Source organism: Metopolophium dirhodum, chromosome 8 (assembly GCF_019925205.1).
Source record: "Metopolophium dirhodum isolate CAU chromosome 8, ASM1992520v1, whole genome shotgun sequence".
Taxonomy (NCBI): Eukaryota; Metazoa; Arthropoda; class Insecta; order Hemiptera; family Aphididae; genus Metopolophium; species Metopolophium dirhodum.
In genome coordinates, this window is record NC_083567.1 from 21766872 (window position 1) to 21790466 (window position 23595).

Below are 23595 nucleotides of genomic sequence, written 5' to 3' on the forward strand. Positions count from 1 at the left end.
ATTATGATAAGTGATCCACAGCCAGGGATGGATCTAAAGGAGAGAGTTAGTAGGATATATATATATATATAATATATAAAGTACGCAATCATCATATCAGTGCTTTCCTTCATTAATTCAACCTGTTTCGTTATCTAGCTTTTTTAATTTCCTTATCTCCTTCATATATTTTAATGAATTATGTTAATTATTAACTTATCTATGCTTAATAACTAACTATAAAAATAAATTGTTGAAATTTCAAAATAAAATAACAGTATAATAATATAATAATAAAAAAAACAAAAAATCAAAAATTAAATAATTGTACGTATTTAATATTTTTTTATTTTTTTATTTATTATAACAAAACATTCCTAGCCTATTATAAGGCTATCTACATCTATGGATAATTAGTAACATTAATTTTTGATTATTTTAACATGATAATAATTATAAGTAGTAATAATAGCGATAAAACAATAGTGATAAACAATAGTAATAAGTTAAGGTTGATCAGACATATAGACAATAATAATAGTGGGGGACGGAGTGGCCGAGCGGACTAAGGCGTCGTCTGCGACGCAGTCGACTCGAGTTCGATTCCTCGGCCACGGGCGGCATTTTTCTTTGGACAAGTCATGGTGTCCGGAGAACAAGTGCCGCCATCCCCCACCCGGGCATGGCAGATACCTACGGGTACCCACTTGAAAATCTGCCAAAAACTACACACACGTGTTTACCAACAGTATTCTCCCCTACAAATAAACAAAACAAACAGCTAATTGCCATAGTTGCCGGGCTTAATGACCAATTAAAAAAAAAAAAATAATAATAATAATACAGTGGATGAAGAATATAATTACATTATAGTTTATAATATTTATTTAATAATCATTAACGAATAAGGTCATGCGGACGACCGCGTTTTAGACGTCTTTGAGGTGGTGGACGTATGTGTAAGTTGAAGTGTAGTGAGTCAGTTGATTTGTAGAGTGAACTATGAAAATTTGCAACAAGGGCTCTTATATTATCTTGAATTTTAATGATTCGGAGGTCTTTATGTAGATTTTCGTTGCGTATGAACCATTGTGCGTTTGTTATTATTCTTAGCATTTTGTTTTAGAAAATTTGTATTTTTTTTAAGTGTGTCACTGAGCAGTTACTCAAGATAGGACAGGCGTAGGTAATTAGTGAGCGTAATAATTGCTTGTAAATTAATATTGAGCATTTTTTTTGTATAGCTGATTTTTTGTTTAGGGAATAGCATTAAGAAGCGCGGTATGCTTGTTGTAGTTTAGAAGCTATGTGAGGCCCCCCAGGTTAACTCTTGCGTGTCTAGCGTGACACCAAGGTACTCGACGTATTTAATATAATATTATGCATATCATTATATGATATTATTATAATATATTAAATACGTAAAAGTATTTAATTTGTGTTATTTTGTTTTTTTGATAACATTATATTTGTATACATTTTGTAATATTTTTACAAATTGATTTTAATGACACTGTAAAATGAGATTAACTAACTTGGTAACGATACGATACGCTACTTTTTATGCTTAACCGGATTTTTGTTGACATTATGTTAGTGTCCTTTTTATACGCCACTAATTTGCTAAAAAGGACATAACCATACTCAATTGGGTTTTATTAACCTTTTGATGGAATATTTGCAATATCAAAAATTCACAAATGAATATGATTAATTTTCGTTCAATAAAGACCTTGAAAATGTTACAGTACAATACTACAGTTATATAACTGATAATATGAGATAATTATTAGTTTCTTATGGCGCCATCATGCTACACAGACACACAGTATAGGTGGATACCTATCTATTTAATGGATAACAACGTATGATTGATCAAATTATAGTTTGTTTCACATCTAAAAACAATCGCATTGAAGTCCAGTGTTATATATTTTTCTTTCCAATTCAGTGAAATATAAACAATACAACATAATCAACAAATTATTATAGAATACAAATAAAAAAAAAATGTAATTTAATAACTAAATGTAAAATAATGCAATTCAAGATAATGATATTTTATTATCAGAAAATAGTTTTAGATTCTAAGCGGAGCGATGAATGTATTGATTTTACAATGATGTGTGTTTTTTAATATTTTTTTTTTGTGTCTATGTACACGATAATTAGTCAAATTATGCTTCGATTTTCAACTTCAATGTCTTGTTCGATGGGAAAGTGAATATTGTTGGTGCATTGGGAAGGTCAAAATTTCCAATAGTTTTCAAAAGCACCGGGAAAAACAAAATAACAAATAAGGGAAAACTGGAATTTTAACGCAAAATCGGTTTTCGACAAAATCTATTTCGGTTTTTGGTGTAACTCTAAAACAAATAATCGTATTTACATGAAAATTTCACTAAATATTTATATTGAATATTCTCATATTTTTCAATACACCATACAAATTTTAAAAATAATTTGACTTGTTTTGAGCTGTTTACAGATAATCTATATAAATAACAATAAAATTGTATTTGTTGGGCGAAAAAGCGTGAACGTAATATGGAGGCTTCTGATATATTGTTACAATAGCAGTTTAAAAACATTAAAAATACTAAATACATAGGCAAAACTTTTAATTTTAAGCATTAAAAGTTCGGATTTTGACAAAATATATCAAATTTAAAATGTAATAATTTTTTGTAGTTAAAAATGTATTCTTAATGTTCAACTTTTATAGCTAAGGATTGAAAATTTACAACAAGGTTCCACGTAAATAGATTATATTATATAAATTACTTTATTCACAATAATATTATTAAATATACTTAGTATTATATAATAAGCTATCTGACCATTTTCGATCAGAATCGTTTTTCTTATACAATGATATTATATCATTGATCTCAAATTTTACACCATTCATTACAGTGACCCACTCGTAACCCACTGTACAGCAGACCGACACCCACTTACCCTACTTTTTAATTTTCCCGACGTATATGAGAAAATAATAAATAATAACAGGCGTTGTAAAATTCATTACCTATGTATATTAAAAGATTTTACTCTGAAGTGTAATTAAATACCGTACTTTGTTTATGACTTCGGATCATCACCATATACAATAGATTTTTCGATAATTTAATATCTTCACAACAAAACATTATTTATAGGTAGATTAATTACGTCATTTAATAATATATCATTGTGTAACCATCGCCATGTAGGTGAACTAAATCATGTAGGTAAACCGGACTTTGAGGGAAATTCATAACCTAACCTTTCGATCTATAATATAAGTACCTATTAATATAATATTATAAAACCTATATAAATTCTAACAAGCACATAAATCATAATTAATTAAACAAAAACGTCACAGAAACAAATTATAATAGCATGTAAAAAAACAAGCAGACTTATATTACAAATAATAACATCTTTTGATTTTTAGCGAACTCGGTAATATATTAGTGTTTTTCAATCAATAATTTCTATTCTATTATTGTTATTTTTTTGATTATTATTATAATATTTTCTTTAAACACGTACAGGATAATAAGCCTTTTTAAATGAAAAAACATAACATATTTTATCGACGAAAACGATTAATAAAAGCTTTTCTATTTCTATTTTACTATATTAAGTATTTTTTTGTTAACATAATTTTATATAATAAATCATAGTATATATATATATCTATATAATTATAATAATTTTTTTTCATTTGAATATTTTCTTCTGCGAAATTTATTATTTAATGCCAAACAAACACTTTAAATAGCCATATCCATTGTTTTACAGAAATTTCTTTAAGTATTTACTTATACAACTAAATATAATATACCTAAGTAAAATTAATAATATCTTTATCGCAAACAATTTTTATCACTAGTGTTTATATTTATACCAAAATAACATTTGCCAATTTATGAAAAAATCATCGTAATTTTTGATATTTGAAAATCAAATATTCTTCCTACTATTTTGATTAATAATAATAATAATAATAATAATAAACAAACAAAACATAATAAATCATCTATGTCGACACTGTGACAGAATATTTGTATATATGCCTAGATTCTGACGTCCATCTTATCAACACGAGAAAACAACATTGACAATATTTTCAAATGCTTATGAAAGTCTCAGGTGGCTTATATATTTACAGTATATGACATGATGATTTTTTTTTTATATTGAAGATTATTGGATAGTTTTATAGAAAAAATATTGTTAGGAATTACTAGAAACTTTCAGTTAGATACTTTCATGATACAAAATATCTACTTAAATATAAATTATGTTATAAATAATAAAATTAATAAATTATACATAAATGTATACATTTTTATTTTAAATAGGTACTTACAGGTATTTTTTAAAAATTGAATGACAGTAGAAGAAAGAAGTATAGAAAAATTATTTATTAAAATAAAATGAGACCATGAAAAAAATTAATGATAATAAAAATAACAATAAAATCGTGTGCAAATAATAGAGAGGTAATAAAAAAATATCATTATGTTATAAATTATGAGTATTAATACTTTTTTTTAATGTTATTACTCTTAACTTATTAAAACCCTATACGATATAGGGTTTCAAAAAGTAAAAACTGACCTACCTATCAAATAACTATAATGGCTCTGACAATTATACCAATCATGCATACGACTTTTAAGTACCTATAGTCACTATATTTTTGTGACAGGCGTTCATACATTAAATAAGAAAACTATAATTACACCTATTTAAGCAGGCTGCAGTGTATTGAAACTTCGAAAGTTAAGGTTTTATACATCACTCGTTTTTTAAAAACAAATTATTATATTTGACAAACATTTTATTTGGCTGTTTTAATTTTGAATCATTAAACAAATGGTTATCGGGATCACAAGTATTCCACAAGTTAGTTATTAGAATTTATTATATTTATTATATTATACTCACTATATGTACCTACATGAAAATGAATGGTACATTTTAACAAAATCTCAATCCTTTTTATTAGTATGGAACTTGGTTTCAAAACGGGGGTTTTTTTTACAAGATAAATCCATTAACATGAATATCAAAATATTGTTTGTTCTTATAACATAATTCAATGCACTGGCTATCGCCGTGCAGGTGAGCAAAGCCAAAGCGAAAAGAGTATACCACTGTACATCCAATTTCCGCATTATGTCTACGTTTACTTTTTTATGGTTGTTGTTTAGTTTTTATTTCATGACAACATAATAATATTGAGTTACAAAAAACTTTATATATTGTTTGTCGAACTGTATTATTTTGATTATTACAGTGAATGTTTATCTACGCGTTCATGCTTAAGTGTAATGTTTCCACTATTGGTTCGTTTTATTTCTCAATTTCTGTTTTCACATTTAAAATTGTATTGCGTGTTAACAAAAATTGTCGGTCAAGAAAATAATACAGATATGAAATTTATTATTATTTTTATTTTTACACTCGATGTCTATTGAATTGGTTTACAATTATTTATAATAGTCAAACTAATAAAATATATATAAATAAAACATTTATAGAATTATTGATAAACTATAAAAGTACATAAGATCTAATTCGCAACGATTTAACATTAATTTTAAAGAGTGTGATACGAAGCTCTTTATAAATTTAAATAATTCTTTAATACTAATAACTCAATACCTCCTTCCTATCAATCAAATACTATATAGAGTTCGACTTTCGATAGACTCTTAACTTTAACCCAACACCTAACAAAAATTTTTAATTAAACTACCTAGACAGCTCCAGACTCTGCACTTGCTCCGTCCAAGCTAAAAAGTCTTAATTTTCAAAGATACCGTATCAGACCTGCTGTTGTGTCATTTCCTTAAAAAACTCAGGCATTTCAGTCGATTTGCATTCATCATAACGTTTCTGCTTCCTAGTTCATCCAGAATAAAATAATTATCTTCACCAGTGGTGGATTTAGAAACACCCACCGTTCCATATATTAAACTATTTTTTTGATTATAAATTACTTAAATATCAGTTATCACGTATAACTAAATTGTGTACTAATTGTAGACTGTATAGATTAGTACACGGGTACTGGTGTATTAACGCCGAACAGGTTAAATTTGTTTTTATCCCAAAGTTGTTCATAATAAGTACCTATCTTAGAGCATTGTTAATAAAATAGCATCCAGCATAAAAAAAATTCTAGATCCACCACTGATCTCCACAATGACTTGTTTCCAACGCTAACTCAACCATTAACCACATTATACTACCACCTTTCAATTTATTCAAAATTAACCCATCATCAAAATCCGGTAATTAATCGACTGCCTACATCGTCCCACAGGATTTCATATAATTCCCAGACACGTCCATAACGGACCTGGTCTACTACAACTATACTGGGAGACTTACTATTTTAATCTGTCAGGTGGCACTACTGCAGAGTGCTCTCTCAATATCTTGTACTCCCGTTTTCTGTATAATATGTTTTTAATGAACAAAAAAAAACCAATAAAAAAATTAATTCGATTTAGTGACCATAATGTAAACATTTTTATAACAAATAAAAGGTTATTCCGTTCCTCAAACCGTGATCTACAAAAAAAATTCCACCTAATCAATTTATTATATTTTATTAAATCTAATAAACTATAAAGCCATTTTATTTTATCGTGTTTCAAATGTATTCTTATAAAAGTATATTGTATAATACATATATGCTTACGAGGAGCTTACGTGTAAAATTTAATACTATATATACATACACTACGCTACTGCAGTTATAACTGCTATAGAGAATAGGTGTATGAAACTTCAATATATACACATTATAATATGTAAACATTATGACTATAGCTTAGCTTCGATATATTATGTAAACTGTAAATTTGAAATCGTTTTTCAATATGTTAACTCTGCAGATTAAAATATCTTACAAATGTTTATGGAAAGTAAACTATAAAATATTAAAAGTACGTAATTTGTAATATGAATAAATTGTAATTATCAAATATAAATTAAATATGGCGCAGTAAACTATTATTTAATATAAAACATTGATATCTTGATCCCAACCTTAAATATGTTATTTTCTAAAAAGGATTATATCGCAATAGTAAATAATTTATCGGTCATTTTTAATAAGAATAAAGGTAGAAATAAAAGTTGTTTGTATTAAATCTTTTAAACATTTATCGCAATAATACATTTTTGAATGCACCCCTACTGAATAAAATAATTGTATTAAGTTATTTATAAACAAAAAAAAAAAAAAAATATTATAATAGTATAATTGTTAATCAATAATTATTGAAAGGTCTGACAAATTATTAAGTCACTACGGAAAAAATAAAAATTACATAATATAATATGGCCTTATGATCACTTTAAATGTGTTATGATTTTAAAATAGTCTCCCTAAAATATTGTAACCAACTGTTACCCAAAACAAAAATATAATGTATTCATTTATAAGGCTAATGGCCCTTACTGCCGATAATATAATGTTCAATAATATAAATTGTATAATATAAAAAAAATTGTAAATGTAACAAACATTTAAATTGCAAGTGAAAAAATATGCTTACGAATAATTTGACAAATAAGTCACTAAAATAATAATTTTTGTGTTTTTTATGTCAAATTTAATGTACAATAGCATAATCAAATATAACGACGTATAGAAGGTAAAATAATTCATCAACTATGTTCACGCGTTTTTTTCTATAATTATGCGGTTATTAAAAATCTGATTTTTGAAGTTAAAATTACGTAAATATACGTAAAGATCATTTTTTAAATTGTTGAGATTTTTTTGTGCTATAATCTACTTAAAGAGTGTCCTCTAGAAATACAAATTCTGTTTTTCAAATGAAAACCCCCTTTTCTACTGTAAATTTTTTGACTGAATTTTTTTCTGAAAACTTTATCAAAATAAAAATGTGAACTAGTATTTTTCAAGTTATTTAACATTGTGTATAACTGAGAATAATAGGTCTATGGTAATGGGTTTGAAAGGAGACTATGGTGATTTGAAAATTGTATGAATTAATATGAATTAACATTTATAATTTATAAAAAAGTATAGTAATAAATAATAATACTAAAATATCCAATATCTATTACATATTATTTTTATTTTTTGCTTAATGAAATTTTTTATTAGGCCATTTGATACAGAGCTAAACAGTAATCTTATTGATAAAATAATAATAAACAATGACATAAAAATACAAAGAGTGAATAGGCCTCCCAACGAATATACGTCTTCATCATTATTATGTCTATTTTATATTTTTTTAAGACCATTTCTTAGGACTATTATTCTTAGTATAAACATTTTAATAACTGAAAAACTGCTCGGTCGAATTTTCATTTATATATACATATACATTTTATATACATCAAAGTTTTCAAAAAAATTATCTCTTAAATAATTTAAAGTATAAAAGGTGGTTCTAATTTGAAAAAACAGAAACTTGTATAAGACACTCCTTGAGTAGGTAGCCAAAAAATATTAATAATTTGAAAATATGGTATTTAAGTATATTTAATCATTCCGTTAATCAGAATTTGAATAGGTACTATCATTACCTACTAAAGAAAAAAATGAGGACGAGTATGCTTGGTGAATTACCCTGAATAATATATTTATATAGGATTAAGACATATTTTGTCTTAAAATATACCTTAAATCGTTAGCTAGAATGAAGCTAGGTACCTAACCTACATAATATTATTTTATTATTCTTATATAGAAATATCCTATTTTTTAAATGAACGTTAAGTATCTAGTTAATGTTTACGTGTTATTTACTTGTCCTTAACATTTTACAATAATGTGTTAAATTTTTAACCATCGTAAACTATTACAATTTTAAATTATGTTTAAAATATTATCTGTTTTAATACATAATAGAACAAAACAACTTAAAGCATAAGTTTATATTATTTTCTGTTATAATTTTTAATTTCTCGTTTTAAAATGTCCAATCAATATAAAATGAATTCGTATTTAAAATATAATATTATAATATTAATATTTCATATTCCAATTCCAATAGATAGTTTTAATATTTAACAATATAACTAATTATTATACATTGTGTTAACTAACATGGTTAGGTTACTTGTAAAAAAAAGTATTATTATCATATTGTACTGAAAACAAACAATTATAATATTTTAAATCACTATGAATAAAATCTTGATTGAAAATTATTGAATATATCAAACACGGACGTCATAATATACTCAATCTTGCGTAGGAGTATGTTTTTATGTATAGGCACCTAACCATCCATGCACCTTTTCGGTATAAAATGGGATACAAATGCAGGGTAAACTCTTTTGACTGCCTCAGTTAACGTGTGGCAGCCGTAGGTAAACTTACCTCCCAGAGCGTGTATGAGCAACAGGTGAGGAAAATACATCGAAACCGAAGAACACAAAATGCATAAGTTTTTCGTTCAAATATATATCTTCGTGTTGATCATTTGGGCTGTGGAAAAGTCTGATTGCAAACAAGGAGGTAATCGTGTTTATTTACTAATTATTGAATAGGTAAATTATTTTTTTAACAAGAAGCAAAAAGTCATTAATAAATTTTAAAAATTATTAATGTTTAAAGATAGTCCATACATATCATTTATATTATAAATAAATGTAATATTATATCGTTAAATTATTAAACAACAATAATAATATTACAGTAAAAGAATTTATTTTCTTAAATTGAACTATTAACATAACTCATTTATATACATTTGTAATTTGAAGTGTTAAAGTATTTGTAGGAGTATCATGAAATAACGGGTTTTATACAATAAACTAGCTTGCACACATTTAAGAATATTTATCAATTAAATATTAAATACAATTTATAATTCTGCCACGATACCCTAGACCTTAAATGTTATTATTATTATTAGGTATGTGCCTATATTTATTCAGATACTTATACCTTCTAAATGTCAACGTCCTTAGTTATAAAATTAATATAAATGTATATATTATTCTTATTTTAATAAATATTTCTTATTTTTCAAAATTGTAATTATTTAAAGAAGACCAAAAATCCGTAGAAACGCATTTCAAATGTTACGTTATACCTAACAAAAATTCGGGAAGTATATTAAAAATAAATATGATATTTTTTGTATACTGAACAATAAAAACAATTTTTTTTTTCATTACTTAGTCACTAAAATTATACATTCATGAAATTGCTTACATTAATACATACAGCTAAATTTTTCATTGTAAAAAATACCTAATTGATACATACATATTATATACATCTAGTCCTTATCCTAAACAATATTTATTTATTATTCATTACACGATTTTAATTAATATCTACGAAAATAAAACTATTTTAATATTATGTATAATTATACACTGACTTAAATTAGACAATATATGTTTAACTTTTAAGCACACAATATTATACAACTAAAATAATTCATACTAGACATTATTATTACATACGGGGTAAACTTTAAACTAACATTTACTTTTGTTTAAGTTTTATTTTTTAACAATTAATGTACATAATTTACTTCGTGTCTACTTGTTCAATTTGGAAAAATAACAACTAACACAAAAAATATCCTTCTTATTAAATGACTGCCAGACATATTTTCTCCATCGTAGACAAATAAAAAGTACATTATTATAACCATTAGGTACATGAGTTTAGATATTTAAGCGCCTGCCTAAATGTTTGATTTATGTACTGTAAGATATATAATAGTATGATTGATTAACGAAAATCCATTAATATGTCAGAAACTTATAAAAAATTTAATCAAAAAAAAAACATCGATTACATTTTTCAGAAAATAATAATATAATCTAGAATACTGTGTACAGCATCAAATATGTAGGTACCTAATATTGTAATACTAAATATTTATAATAACATAATAAACTAAAAATTAATGTTTTTGTAGTACATAAAATTTTTTTATTTTAATTTTCTAAATAATGATGTATACAATAGTACAGATTATCATAAACGTAATAATCAGCGTCAAATGCTTGAAGCTTGAAAAGTGTCAAAAATGTTTACGATTTTTTTTTTGTGAAAACTAAATTGTTGTGCAATATAAAATACATTTCTCGTCACATAAGTTGTAATTAATTGTTATTATTGAATATCGGTAATAATATAATAATTATTAAAAATATTCCCAAAAAAGTGGTTTCTTCACAAGAACGATAAAAATATGCTTGTTTTTCAACTTATTATTTCATTTACAATTGTACAACGATTTAATTAAATAAAAATCAATACCCAATTATATTTGTACATGTACCGAATAAGGGATTTAATTAGTGTTAAATACCTAATTGATTTTGCCATCGTCAATTACACCGTGATTAAATACATTATATATTGTATATGAGATCAGTAAATAAAAACGGAGTGTTCTATAATATTATGTGTTATTTCTACATATTAATTATTATAAAAATTACAAACAATGACTATATAACTCTTTGGGAATTCGGGGTAGCCAAAATCAGACATTTATATTGTGGTGAATAATTTGTTTTATGAAATGGTAAAAGTTATAAGTTTAAACTATTTTATTTTCAAAATTTTCAACGAATATTTTAACCATTTAAGCGTTACGTAACAGATTTTTTGTTTCAAAGTTCAAATCTCTGTATAATCCCAAACATTCCATGAATACCGAGTTAATACGTTCGTCAAAATTCTGTATGGCAATTCTAAAACAGTTGCAATTTAAAAGGCCAAATACTAAATAGTACAGTTTACAATGAGTTTGAAAGTTTTGACGTACAATAGTTGTTCACAATTAAAATGGTTGAATCAAAGTATAATTAGATAGATTACCTATACATATATCTTTGGTGTTACATAAAAAACAAAGTGAGTATAAGACTTATTATTCGGATATGAAATCTAATTATTGATATGTTATTAAATCTATCGAATTATTATAAATCGAAATATTGGTAATTCATCATAATATTTACGTAAACCAGAACGGCTGGCTCTAAGGCTGCCTGGCTAATCCATCCTTTAAATTCATCCAATAGTTGTTGTAACTATTATAAACAATAAATAAACCAGTATTTAAGATTAAAAACTCAAACTTCCTATCAATTAATTTATTTTGTATAACGATACAAAAATATCAGATGTTAACTCTTGCAATGTTCCGCAGCTGTTTACTCATTTAATAAAACCATAATATTGGCCGAATCAGGAACCTCGACCCTATTTCCGTCGTCAACAAATTCATCGTTACCGTCAATTTACTCAACAAGCTATGTCTCTTAGCTATTCATTAAGTCGTGTACCTATGTCTTGTCATACGTGTATATACTAACTGTATATCCATTATTGTCTGATCGGCTCGATATATTAATAAATATATTATGTAAAATATATCTTCCCGCAGTGGCCACGTCAGGTGGCGAATAAAATAAATTAAAGAACCATAATATGTTACGAATAAAAATGAGAATGAAACACCGGACAAGCTTCAGACACTACTCAGTCACTCCTTTCGCACTTCAGTGTTCAATACAAGATACTGTGTTGTGCTTGTGTCTACCTATTAATATTTATAGTATACATTTGACAGCAATAATAATGAACCACCGTAGTCTAACATTAGTTTAGATAATATGACCTCACTTATTTAATACATATACTGTCGTCTGACTATCATAACTGAAGTCTAAAGTGTCCAAACTGAAAATATAAAGTTTTAACGACAATGTTTTAAGAATGTGTAAAGTATAATCGTTCAGAAATATTTATTTAAATATAATACATAGGTAGCTTATAAATAATACAACATTCGTGTTGTGATTGATTTTTTTTATTATTATTTCTATTCTGTTTAAGCTTTATAAATAATTATTCAAGACTTACAATTATTAATTAATATAATATAAACATAATAATTAATTACTTAACACCGTAATAACAAAGAACTAGTAAAATCCAATTAATAATTATTGTCGTTTAGTCACAATAACACTAACTGCTATATTATAAGACATAATAATATGAACATATTTTTTTTATTACATTTATTTGACTGGATATTATATTTCCATACAATTTTCCGAATTTATCAAAATAACATTGTGGTATTATTATTGTATAAATATGTATTATATTATAGCTTACACAAAGGTATAATATTTGATCAAATTCGAGATTGGTGATGTCAACGATAAGCGGCCTATATAGGTATTATATAACATAGTTTGTTAACTTAACACGATTTATTCTCAAATATGACTGATAGAGACAAAACTATTTATAAGTTTCTAGACTTTCAATAGTCCAAGTCTAAAACTAATGAAGATCGTTGTCATAAGGTATAGATAAATAAATCATTCATCTCATCAAAAGTCATTTTTTATCAGCCATACAGTACCAATATGAAACATAATTAAAATCCAAAATATTTTAGATGCTATATAATTTAATTATGAAAATTCGAAATTCATTTGAGCATATTAATATTAGATTGCTATATTTGCATGTTAACGTTGGCAGAGTTATTTCAGTCGTGTATCTAAAAATATATATTTCGCTAAGGCAAATCAATTTAAATGGGTTTTTTTCTTTACAAATATTAGGGAACCCGTTAAACAACTATTACTTTTTTACCGATAAATCCGACTGTCCAAGCTATTATTTGATTTCGAATAATTTACATGCTACGTACTTAACCTAACCTTTAGATGCAAATACTTTTACTTCAATTTCGTGAGATTTAGAGCTAGTTAAAATTCAAAAAATCTTAAAAGATGGCCACTATAATGCAAACCCCGTTAAAATATGTTTGAATTTTCAAAATAATTTTTCCATACGAAATCGTATATAGGCTAAAATTTTAGGCCATCAAATATATTTTGGTATACACTAGGTAGTTATTTATTTGCCCAGTCAATAAAAATAAGAAAAAGCCTATGAATATCTTCCCTAATTACAAACTACTTTCCGATCGTTCTTATATACTGAATTTCCTTTAACTCACTATTCTACATAAACAAGAGGTCAATGGTCAATCATATAAGGCCTCCAATCTTACTCTTCTATTGTAAACATCCCTCTTTTTTCATAGAAATCTATTCGTATGTATGTTTTTATTTTTTACATTTAAAAATCGGAGCCTATATTCAGCTACCCTAAAATCCTTTTGACAATAATAATAATGTCAAATTAAGATTCTGTACGATATATTTTTTTAAATTAATTTATTATTACGTTATTATTAATAATCGATATATTATTAAATATTATATTCTAATTTCTTAACTATGATTATTATGTTATGAATAAAAAAAAACCAGTAATAATAACAATAAATTATAAGCGTACACTGCATAGTCTTAGGGGACTTTGTCGACAACCATAATTAAAACATACGAGTCCCACTGTGGCAAAATAGATTACAGCATTAAATTTTAATAAACTTTCAGACTGAACATTTAAAAAATTTCCTAAGTTTTTTCATAAAGAAACAACAATTTATATTATATTATATAGGTATTTAATATTTTTAGCAACAACACATTTCCATTTGATATTTATTTTATGTATCATGTAAGTGTAGGTATATCGTTTTTTAAAACATATTTTTATGTTGATCAACGTTCGCAATTCTAGAATATTCTAGAATATATATATCAATATATAAACCTACCTTGTATTAAAGAAAAGCATTAAAAATCATTCAATGTTCATTCTTTTGTTAGTATTGAATAAATATGTTTATTTTTATTTGCCCGTGATGAAGGTAACACCTAAAATAGCTAAAATATAATTTCCCATACAAAGTGTACATAAATATTTAAAAATAATATCCCTAAGTTTAATAAAAAAAATATAAAACTAAAAGTTTAAAAAAACTAAAATTTTGATGTACCTACAGGTCATCAGAACCAGCTAATGAATGCTGAAGATTTCGATTTTTATAATGGAGGTAAGAAAAAGAACGCAACATTTATCATGTGGTTTTATAATATTAACACGTTTTCTAAAACAATTCCCATCACTGCACCGTAGAAACAATATTTTACAAATATTAACTAAATCGCTAAAATTAAAATATGTTCTAATATCACTATATTTCACGCATCTCTTGTTGATCGACACTAAACTTAACATAATATTATTATCACCTTTTTTTTATTAAATACACGAATATAAGTTATTATGTACTAACTTATTAAACTATTACATGATATATTATGTATTGGTTCCTTGTTACATGAATTCTAAAGAGTTATATTTTATTTCTTATTTTTTTGTATATACCTATATAAATAAATTTAATAATTACACGTACCTATTTATTTTTAATTAATATTATAATATTTTTAATTATATTTATGCATTAAGTCATACGTTTATACCAAAAACCCATTACCTATTTACCATAATTCATTTTTACTTTGTATTTTTGTCTTGAAATTCTTTATTTAAAATAATATATTTTAACATTGTGTATTTGTACTATTATTATATAAATTATTATCATTATGAGTTTATGACATTATTAAAACAACACTACAGTGTTTCACTAATATATTGCTCAGTCTCTCCAACAAACATTTAAGAAAGAAAGATGTTCATTATTTTTATAACAGTGGTATTTGGGCAGAAAAAGGGTTAAATTTAATTCATATTTAACTTTGCTTTTCTAATAAAATACTACTTTATATTATTGAAAATATAAAGCAAGATTTTTTTTGATACTTTATAATAATATATTGTACATTAAAGAGGTACAATTTTTTATGTAAAATCCTATTTATAATAAATTTCGAATGCGCCTTGATTAAAAGATTTATAAATTTAGTAAATTTAAATATTACATTGATTGCGATCAAACGAATATAACATAATATAAATACAAGTTAAATTGTTGTTGTCTTTTACTCTTTATACAATTAAACATTTGTAGGTCAGTGTAGTTCAATTTAAAAGGTTATTTTATTCATATTTTTTCTATTAATAAAAACAAAAATAGACATCTAATTAAAAACATGTCATTAGTTATATTGGATTAAGTTAAGCCTTCACATTTATTTACGTAATTTATCTCTTTCAATAAACAGAAAGGTATTTGAATTTGATAAGTAAAATTGTACAGAAGTTAATTTTATTAAAGCTTTAGGTAGGTACTTAGTTGTCAATCGTTAATTTTCTTGGTTTAAAGTATTTACTCTTATTTTCTTCCGTAAACGATATTAATCATGGCCATATGGTTAGAAGTCAATTATTAACAATCGTCCCTGAATAAGATACAAAATAAGGACAACAGGTTTAAAATTATTAACTGCAATCTAGTTTTACATGATTTGTTAGATTTTACCCTTAAAAAAAAAACACTCCAACTTACAGAGTATTCAAAAAGTTTGGAAGCGGTCATTCGACTAATAATTAGGACGATAATAATATGATAATATATAATAATATGATATAGACAATTATTAATTATTAAGGTGATAAAATATTTTACCTAATAAATGTTTTGCAGTGTAATCTTTTATTGTTATTTTATGTAGGTATAAAACATACAAACAGTAATTAAATTGTTTCCAAATTGTTTGAACACCTTGTATATTATTATGATGCATGATATCGTAGATTATCGTAAAATTATGATATTTTGAACAAGGGAGCGCAAAAATATGTTTCGTGTTGAACTAATTTTGTTGTACTTAAATCTTATTTCATATTTACATTTTATAAATATCATGTCTACTCCGAGTAGGTATGACTAACTCGTTTTACAAAAAAAAAGTTATTGTTCACATCAACAATGTAAAAAATGAATGGTGAAATCCGCCCAAAAATATATGGTGTTTTATAAATTATATTACATCTTTGATGGTATCATACAGCTTTTCTCGATCCTTCTGGGTGTCAAACCAATAAACAAACAACCATACAGTAATACGCTGTTTATTAGTTATAATTATCAGACATAACAAAATTAAATTAATTAAAATAATTTCTAAAATACCTACCTTGTAATAGAATAACTGTATTAACACCTTCAATATCGGTCGGTATATAGCTGGTATTTGTTAAACGTGATACAACAAATTATTTGGGGAAAAAACACACACTTGTGGTACACCTCCGGTATTATGTTGTGATAGATAGTTAAATAACATTAAAGTCGAATGTTTGAGTGATAGTCCAAACGTTTAGACAAGTACATCGGAAATGTTCTAATGTGTATTCTATCCATAATATAATAGAAACGTGGGTAGTTCTACACATAACCAAACAAATAATAATTTCTGATAACAATATCGCCCAAAACTATAGAAGATATAGTTATTTTGTAGATATTATATACGAGAAAAATGATAAATTGTGTATCTAAACTACAATTTCATAAATAAGATTAAATGTTTATTTATGAACAATATAGGTACATTCGTATTTATTATTATTATTATTATTATTATTATTAATGAAAATGTGTTTCAAAAATAGTATATTATTCCTAAAACGTTTGTTTGGTTCTGTACAAACATTTTAAAAAACAATTTTTAATTTTTGGATATAGTTACTGAATATACATAAATTAAATTAATAAGTAAGTTTTTGTTTTACATGGTTCTATTAAATTTTAAAAATGCATTAGATTAAATAATCGCATAACATATGAACAGTCATTTTCAGAATTTTGGTGAGGTACCTATTACACAAACTTATCTCAAGAGTTTAAAGGATTGTATTTTTAAAAATTGGTTAAAATTTTAAATAAGAAAACAATATAGATACCCATAATACTTCAAAATTACAGTATTCTTTATTATATTGTATTTTCTATTAAGAACAACAATAAAATAAAAATTATTACAAAAAAAAATTTAACGATTTATCTCTTGGAACTTGTAAGTTCTTCCTACTATAAAACCTTTTTAATGTCATTCACAAATAATACAAATAGTAGGTACGTAACATAATAAAACATCATTTCCTACAAAAAATAATAATAGTTTTTTGGGAAATACTAAAATAGTTAGAAGGTATTTTGATGTCAAAGTATATAAATTAATAGTTTTTTTTTTTTTTATAACAAGGAAATGCACTCGGTTTTTTGTTGGGTAGTAACTATATAATTATCAACATTATAAATTCATCAAAGTGCAGTGAATTGCAGCAATTAATGTTAGTATTATGATTATGATTTTGTATTGAATTATTTTGTGCACCACTTAGTTGTTTTGATAAACTAATCACAGCATTTTATACTATAAAATAGGTTAGAACCATTTACACAGTATATAGTTGTATACCATTATTTTGTATTTATAGATAATGTAAATATTGGATCAGTGAATAAAATACCATAGTAGTAGATATGTGATATAACAAAACATGGAAAAAAAATTGGGGAAATGAGTATGCTGAATAGTAATTTTCTAGTGTACATCACCAATGAGTAGGTCACTGTAATGGAGATGAATCTAAATTCAATAATTGCATAAAAAAAAGAATCTGGACGAAGGAGAAGGTGGATGGGCATCGTCTATTTCTAAGGATAGTTCATGTTACATTATACTTAAATTATAATTAGTAATTTCTTAATTCGATAGGCTAAACTGATTATTGCCCAGAAACATCGGAAAATTCCAACCTAAATCGAAAAAAGTGGGTAAGTGGATGTCGCTCTGCTGTACAGTAGGTTACATGTGGATCACTGTAATGGATGGTGTTAAATTTGAATTCAATGATATAATATCGTTGTATAAGAAAAACGATTCTGAGCGAAAGTGGTCAGTCAGCCTATGATATTACTAAGTATATTTGATGATATAATTATGAATAAAGTAATTTATATACAACATATTCACGAAGAATCTTGTTTTAAATTTTCAATCCTTAGCTATAAAAGTTGAACATTTTATACATTTTTAACTACAAAATAGGTATAAAATTTAAAATTTGATAAATTTTGTCAAAATTTGGACTTTAAATGCTAATAAAAAAATTGTGACTATATGTATTTTTAATATAATTTTTCAACGGATATTGTAACAATATATCAGAAGCAAAAGAGTCGAAATATTTTCAAAATTTTATGGTGTATAGAAAATGAAAATATAAACATTCCGTAAAATGTTCATGTATTATTCGCTTTTGAATAACAATAAAATAACAAAACCGCTTAACCACTACAAGAGAAATCGAGTGAATATCAAATGTTGTAAAAAAATTAATTTCAGACGCTCATAAAAATTTAATTTGATTTGCTTGTAGAAATTTTTTTTTTGATAAAGGTAGACAAACTTATGAGGGGTCTTGTATTACATTTCCAAAAATTACATTTAAAAAAAAAAATTTTTATGAATTCTCAACTCAGAATAATTGGCTAAATTTCGTGATTTTTTCGTATTTTGTCAAGATGTGAACTTTAAATGCTTATAAATAAAAACTTTTGCTAAGGAGTTTTAATATTTTTCAAATTGCATTGTAACAATATAGTAGGAGCCTTGTATTAAATTTCCTAGCTTTTTCACCCAACAATTAATAAAGTTTTATTGACAAATTATCGTGTATAGCATATGCAAATATAAATGACTAGTGAAAATTTCATGTATATAAGTACATTTTTTTTAGAGTTACACCAAAAACCAAAATCAATTTGTGTAAAACCAATTTTGCGTAAAAATTCCCGTTTTTCCTTAATTTTTTTTTTGTTTTTCATAGCGCTTTTGTATTGAAGATTTTTCTTTTGACTCCCTAAAATACCATCTAGATTCACTTTCCTATCAAAAAAGCTGCTGTTGAAGAAAATCCAAGCATTTTTACTGTCCTAAAAGGTAATGAGTGTAAAATAAAACACACATCATTGTAAAATCAATCCACTCAGAATCTAAAAGTTTCAAATGTCTTTAAATAGCTAAAAATATTTTAAAAATACATCATGTCTAGAAAATGCTAATATGAATATTTTGTGAAATTTTCGGGTCTCCACCGATACTTCCTTATACTTAACAATAAAAGAAAAACAAAATAGATTCAAAAGATATTTTTCTACTTTAAAACCCGCCCCCTCCCCATCCCACAAAGAACCAGCTACATCATATTTGATACCATGAAATCATTTCCAATGTTGAAGATTGAAGTGAATTGTCTACTCTTAAACCTGACGACGGACACACCAAAAAAGGTGAAATAAACATCATTGTAAAACCAATACATTCCACGCTCCACTCAGAATCTAAAAAATATCTCCTTTAACTTCACTATTTGTTCAACTTGTCAATGTACAATATGTTCCAACCTGACTATTCAATATTTCATAAAATAACAACCTTTTATTTTCTTTGGAAATAAATTTAGAAAATACTTTTTTCGCATTCATCTCAAAGCGTCCCTGTCCACATTTCAGAGTGATGGGTGGTTTGAAAATATATTAACAAATTTCTGTTAGTTTAAGTTTAATAAAAAAAATAGAAATTGGTTTTTAATTTTAATTTTATGGTAAAAATAGTAATACTGCGTCTTGCTTGGAAGTCATTTGAAACTGTAAATTTCATACGTAAAAACAATGTAAACATTTTTTTTTAAATCGATATAAATGTTTTATCTGGTCTCTTGTAACCTAAAAATCTTGTAAAACAAAAACTCTAATAAACTCTTTATTAAAATGTTTGCATTCAGAAAACTTCTGTATTATTTTCTATATAACATGTATCTAATTCAGAGTTTCCGAATAGGTACGTAAAAGGTGTGCCATAAAAATTTGAAATTTTTACTTTATGGCCAATGCTTACAAAAATAATAATAAATAATATTAAAACAAATATAAATACGTATTATTTGATAATTAGTATTTTTAGGGAAAATTACAAATTTGTATTTCAATATTTATATTTTGTTCTGAGTATTTGAATGTTTGTTCGGTTTTCGACGTTTGTTTTTTCGGGACCTAAAAGTACTTCTTATTGAAAAGTACAAAATATTTCTCAAAACTGCGCCTCAACTTTTATTAACTATAGGACCTAATTACCTAGTTACTAGGTAATAATAATGTATCGTGAGGGAAACAAATTTGGGAACCACTGGTCTAATGCAATGTTACGATGTACCTACCTAATAAGTAAATGTTCCGTGTCCCATTCGACTTTGTGGTAAGCATCAAGACATAAAGCAAATCATAAACAATCTAACTATTACTAATGCGTCATGTTGTTTAATATTATTTACAAATATTGAATAATATCAATTTGAAATTAAATACACATTGTCATTGTGGTTTAGACAGTTTGTATTTTACATAAACATTTGGAATATATTGAAAACAATTAACTGCAAGAAATGATAAAGAAATATAGGCCAAAATCTGTTTTTAACAAAATATCACAATTTTTCGTGTGAGCCACGAACTCTAGCTGAATCGTTAGTGAATCGTTGCATTCAAATTTTATAAGACCTGTGCCCCATAATCCCAACTAATGTGATTCCTCAAATCCTAAATCTTATTTTATCGAGTGGTATGTTATTACTTATCAATAGTTATTGCCAACAATTAACATAATATTTATGCTTGATAATATAGTTCTTAATAACAAAAACGTATTTTAACTATTAAGAATTAGTATTTTATTGTTAAATATAAAGTATGTTTTATTTTGTAAAATGTATATATTTTAATATTGATCACGTTATAGAATTTAAATAACTACGAAATTTACGAACCCATAAAATTAGTAATTGAATAATTGATGGTGTATATATATATATAATGCAGGGATCAAACATTTTTTATAACGTTTGAAAAAAAATCTGTTTAAAAATTTTTGAATAGATTCGGGAAAAAAGTAAAAATCAAACAAAAATAGATATTTTTTATTTAAAAAAATAAAGTCAAACGTAATCGGAAATTTGTATGAAATAAAAATCGACTGTTAAATTTGATCCCTGCAACGGCGCATTATACCTTTAATGTATTATAAAATGTTTTATTTGTTGCAGCAGCATGCTTAAATTATGGTCATTCGTGTTGGGGAGGTAAAGTATAACATACAATACTAATCATCAAATTAAATTTATAAAAAAAAATTAATTTCACAGTAAAATGAGTCTGACAATTTATACGTGATTGATAATATTAATTAATATGACGTGTTTGTATTTCACACAGCTCACGGCAAGCGCAACGTCCCAAACGACCTAGACAGTTTGATAAGATATCGGATGGCTGTTTTTAAGAAATCGGGACACAGAGACTCGCACATAAATCCAAACGCAGACCAATCGCAAGAAGATATTCCAAACTATTACAACATTTTCAAACATTATTCAAAAATAAATTCGATGAAAACAAATAAGTAATAAAATTTGAATTATTCTTGAATTACAAAAAGTATAAATAATTATCCGTCTTATATTTTGTCGTAGCGATGACACTGTTGACACCTGGAGCCTTGAACCGAGCAATAACTTACCTAGCGGTGGGTCGTACTACGAAGATCAAGTCTTAGATCCCAGGATTGAATATAAAATTATGGTAGTATAGCTCTTCATTTGTACACGCTATAGCGAGTTTTAACCTAATATGATTATAAAAACAATTTTAATTTTTAACTGTTGAAAAATTAATCTATGTATATTTTTCACAGAAAATATAGGCGAAGAAGTACCACAATTTATTCTACAACGTTAATAGTTCATACTTGGAGAAACCGGAAAAATTAATATTTCAAATATGTAACAACAATACCTTGTAAATGTCAAAATAATAAGGATATTGAAATTTTGGTCACATAATATTTTAATTTAAATACATAACCTACGAACACCGTTAATGCAAACATTATTTATATTTTCTGATAACATTTAAAAAAGTGTTTGTTTCTTTGTACTGATTAAGAATTATATATTTATTCGTATTTTTATTTTAAGTATAATATGTAACAAAGTCTTACTTACAAACATATATTTGCTTACAATAATATAGTTTATTAATAGACAGTTATTAAATCTGTAGTAGGTACAAGTCTGTATATTAAAAATGCTTCCAATTCCAAATAAACAACATAATACAATAATTGGTTTTTATTTATTTACTTAACATTAAAACGTAGTTTTATTTTAACAAAAGTTCTAGATATTGTACATTTTTATGATGTAAATTACTATATTTACCAACTTCCTAAATGCTATTATAATCGTGACATAAAATGTAATAGAAGTAATAAATTTAATTTTAAAGTAAACGAAACCTTTCATATAATTAACCCCGTTTATGACCAATATTGTTAATTAAACACATATCTCATATTTGGTTAGATGTAAAATGGAGGTGATCTCTGAGGGGAGTCTAAAATATATAATAAATCTTATTTTCATTGTCGTAGGTACCTCATTCTTTAATAACATACTTTAGGATTACGTGTTCTATATATTAACCTATTATCGACAAACATTAAATAATATGATTTGATTGAAACATTAAATTTTAACTAACTAGTAAATCGACTTTAAAGGAATAAATGATTGTAAATCATGTAAATGATTAAATAATACATAGGTATTTAATTTTAATAAATAAAAACTGATAAATCAAAATTAACCTTAGTAACATTAAATTATACATA

At 25.3% G+C, this 23595-nt stretch overlaps 1 protein-coding gene across 3 annotated transcripts; it reads left to right on the top strand.

Moving 5' to 3' along the window:
• Positions 1–9315: 9315 nt before the first annotated feature.
• LOC132950626 (neuropeptide CCHamide-1) lies at positions 9316–23025 on the top strand. Of its 3 annotated transcripts, none has more exons than XM_061022145.1 (5): positions 9316–9493; positions 21971–22006; positions 22140–22326; positions 22397–22505; positions 22618–23025. In XM_061022145.1, exons 1-5 carry the CDS (start codon positions 9415–9417, stop codon positions 22624–22626), a joined length of 420 nt encoding a protein of 139 aa, XP_060878128.1. In that variant the 5' UTR covers positions 9316–9414; the 3' UTR covers positions 22627–23025. The 3 variants fall into 3 exon arrangements, with proteins under 3 accessions (XP_060878128.1, XP_060878130.1, XP_060878129.1); XM_061022147.1 differs by having other exon boundaries at positions 21974–22006; XM_061022146.1 differs by lacking the exon at positions 22618–23025 and having other exon boundaries at positions 22397–22514.
• Positions 23026–23595: the final 570 nt, after the last annotated feature.

Bases quoted from the DNA above. Each gene is read 5' to 3' on its own strand.
- LOC132950626 (XM_061022145.1), top strand. From the start codon at position 9,415: ATGCATAAGTTTTTCGTTCAAATATATATCTTCGTGTTGATCATTTGG. The intron at 9,494-21,970 runs GTAATCGTGTTT...TATTTGTTGCAG, and splicing joins GTCTGATTGCAAACAAGGAG to CAGCATGCTTAAATTATGGT. The intron at 22,007-22,139 runs GTAAAGTATAAC...TATTTCACACAG, and splicing joins TGGTCATTCGTGTTGGGGAG to CTCACGGCAAGCGCAACGTC.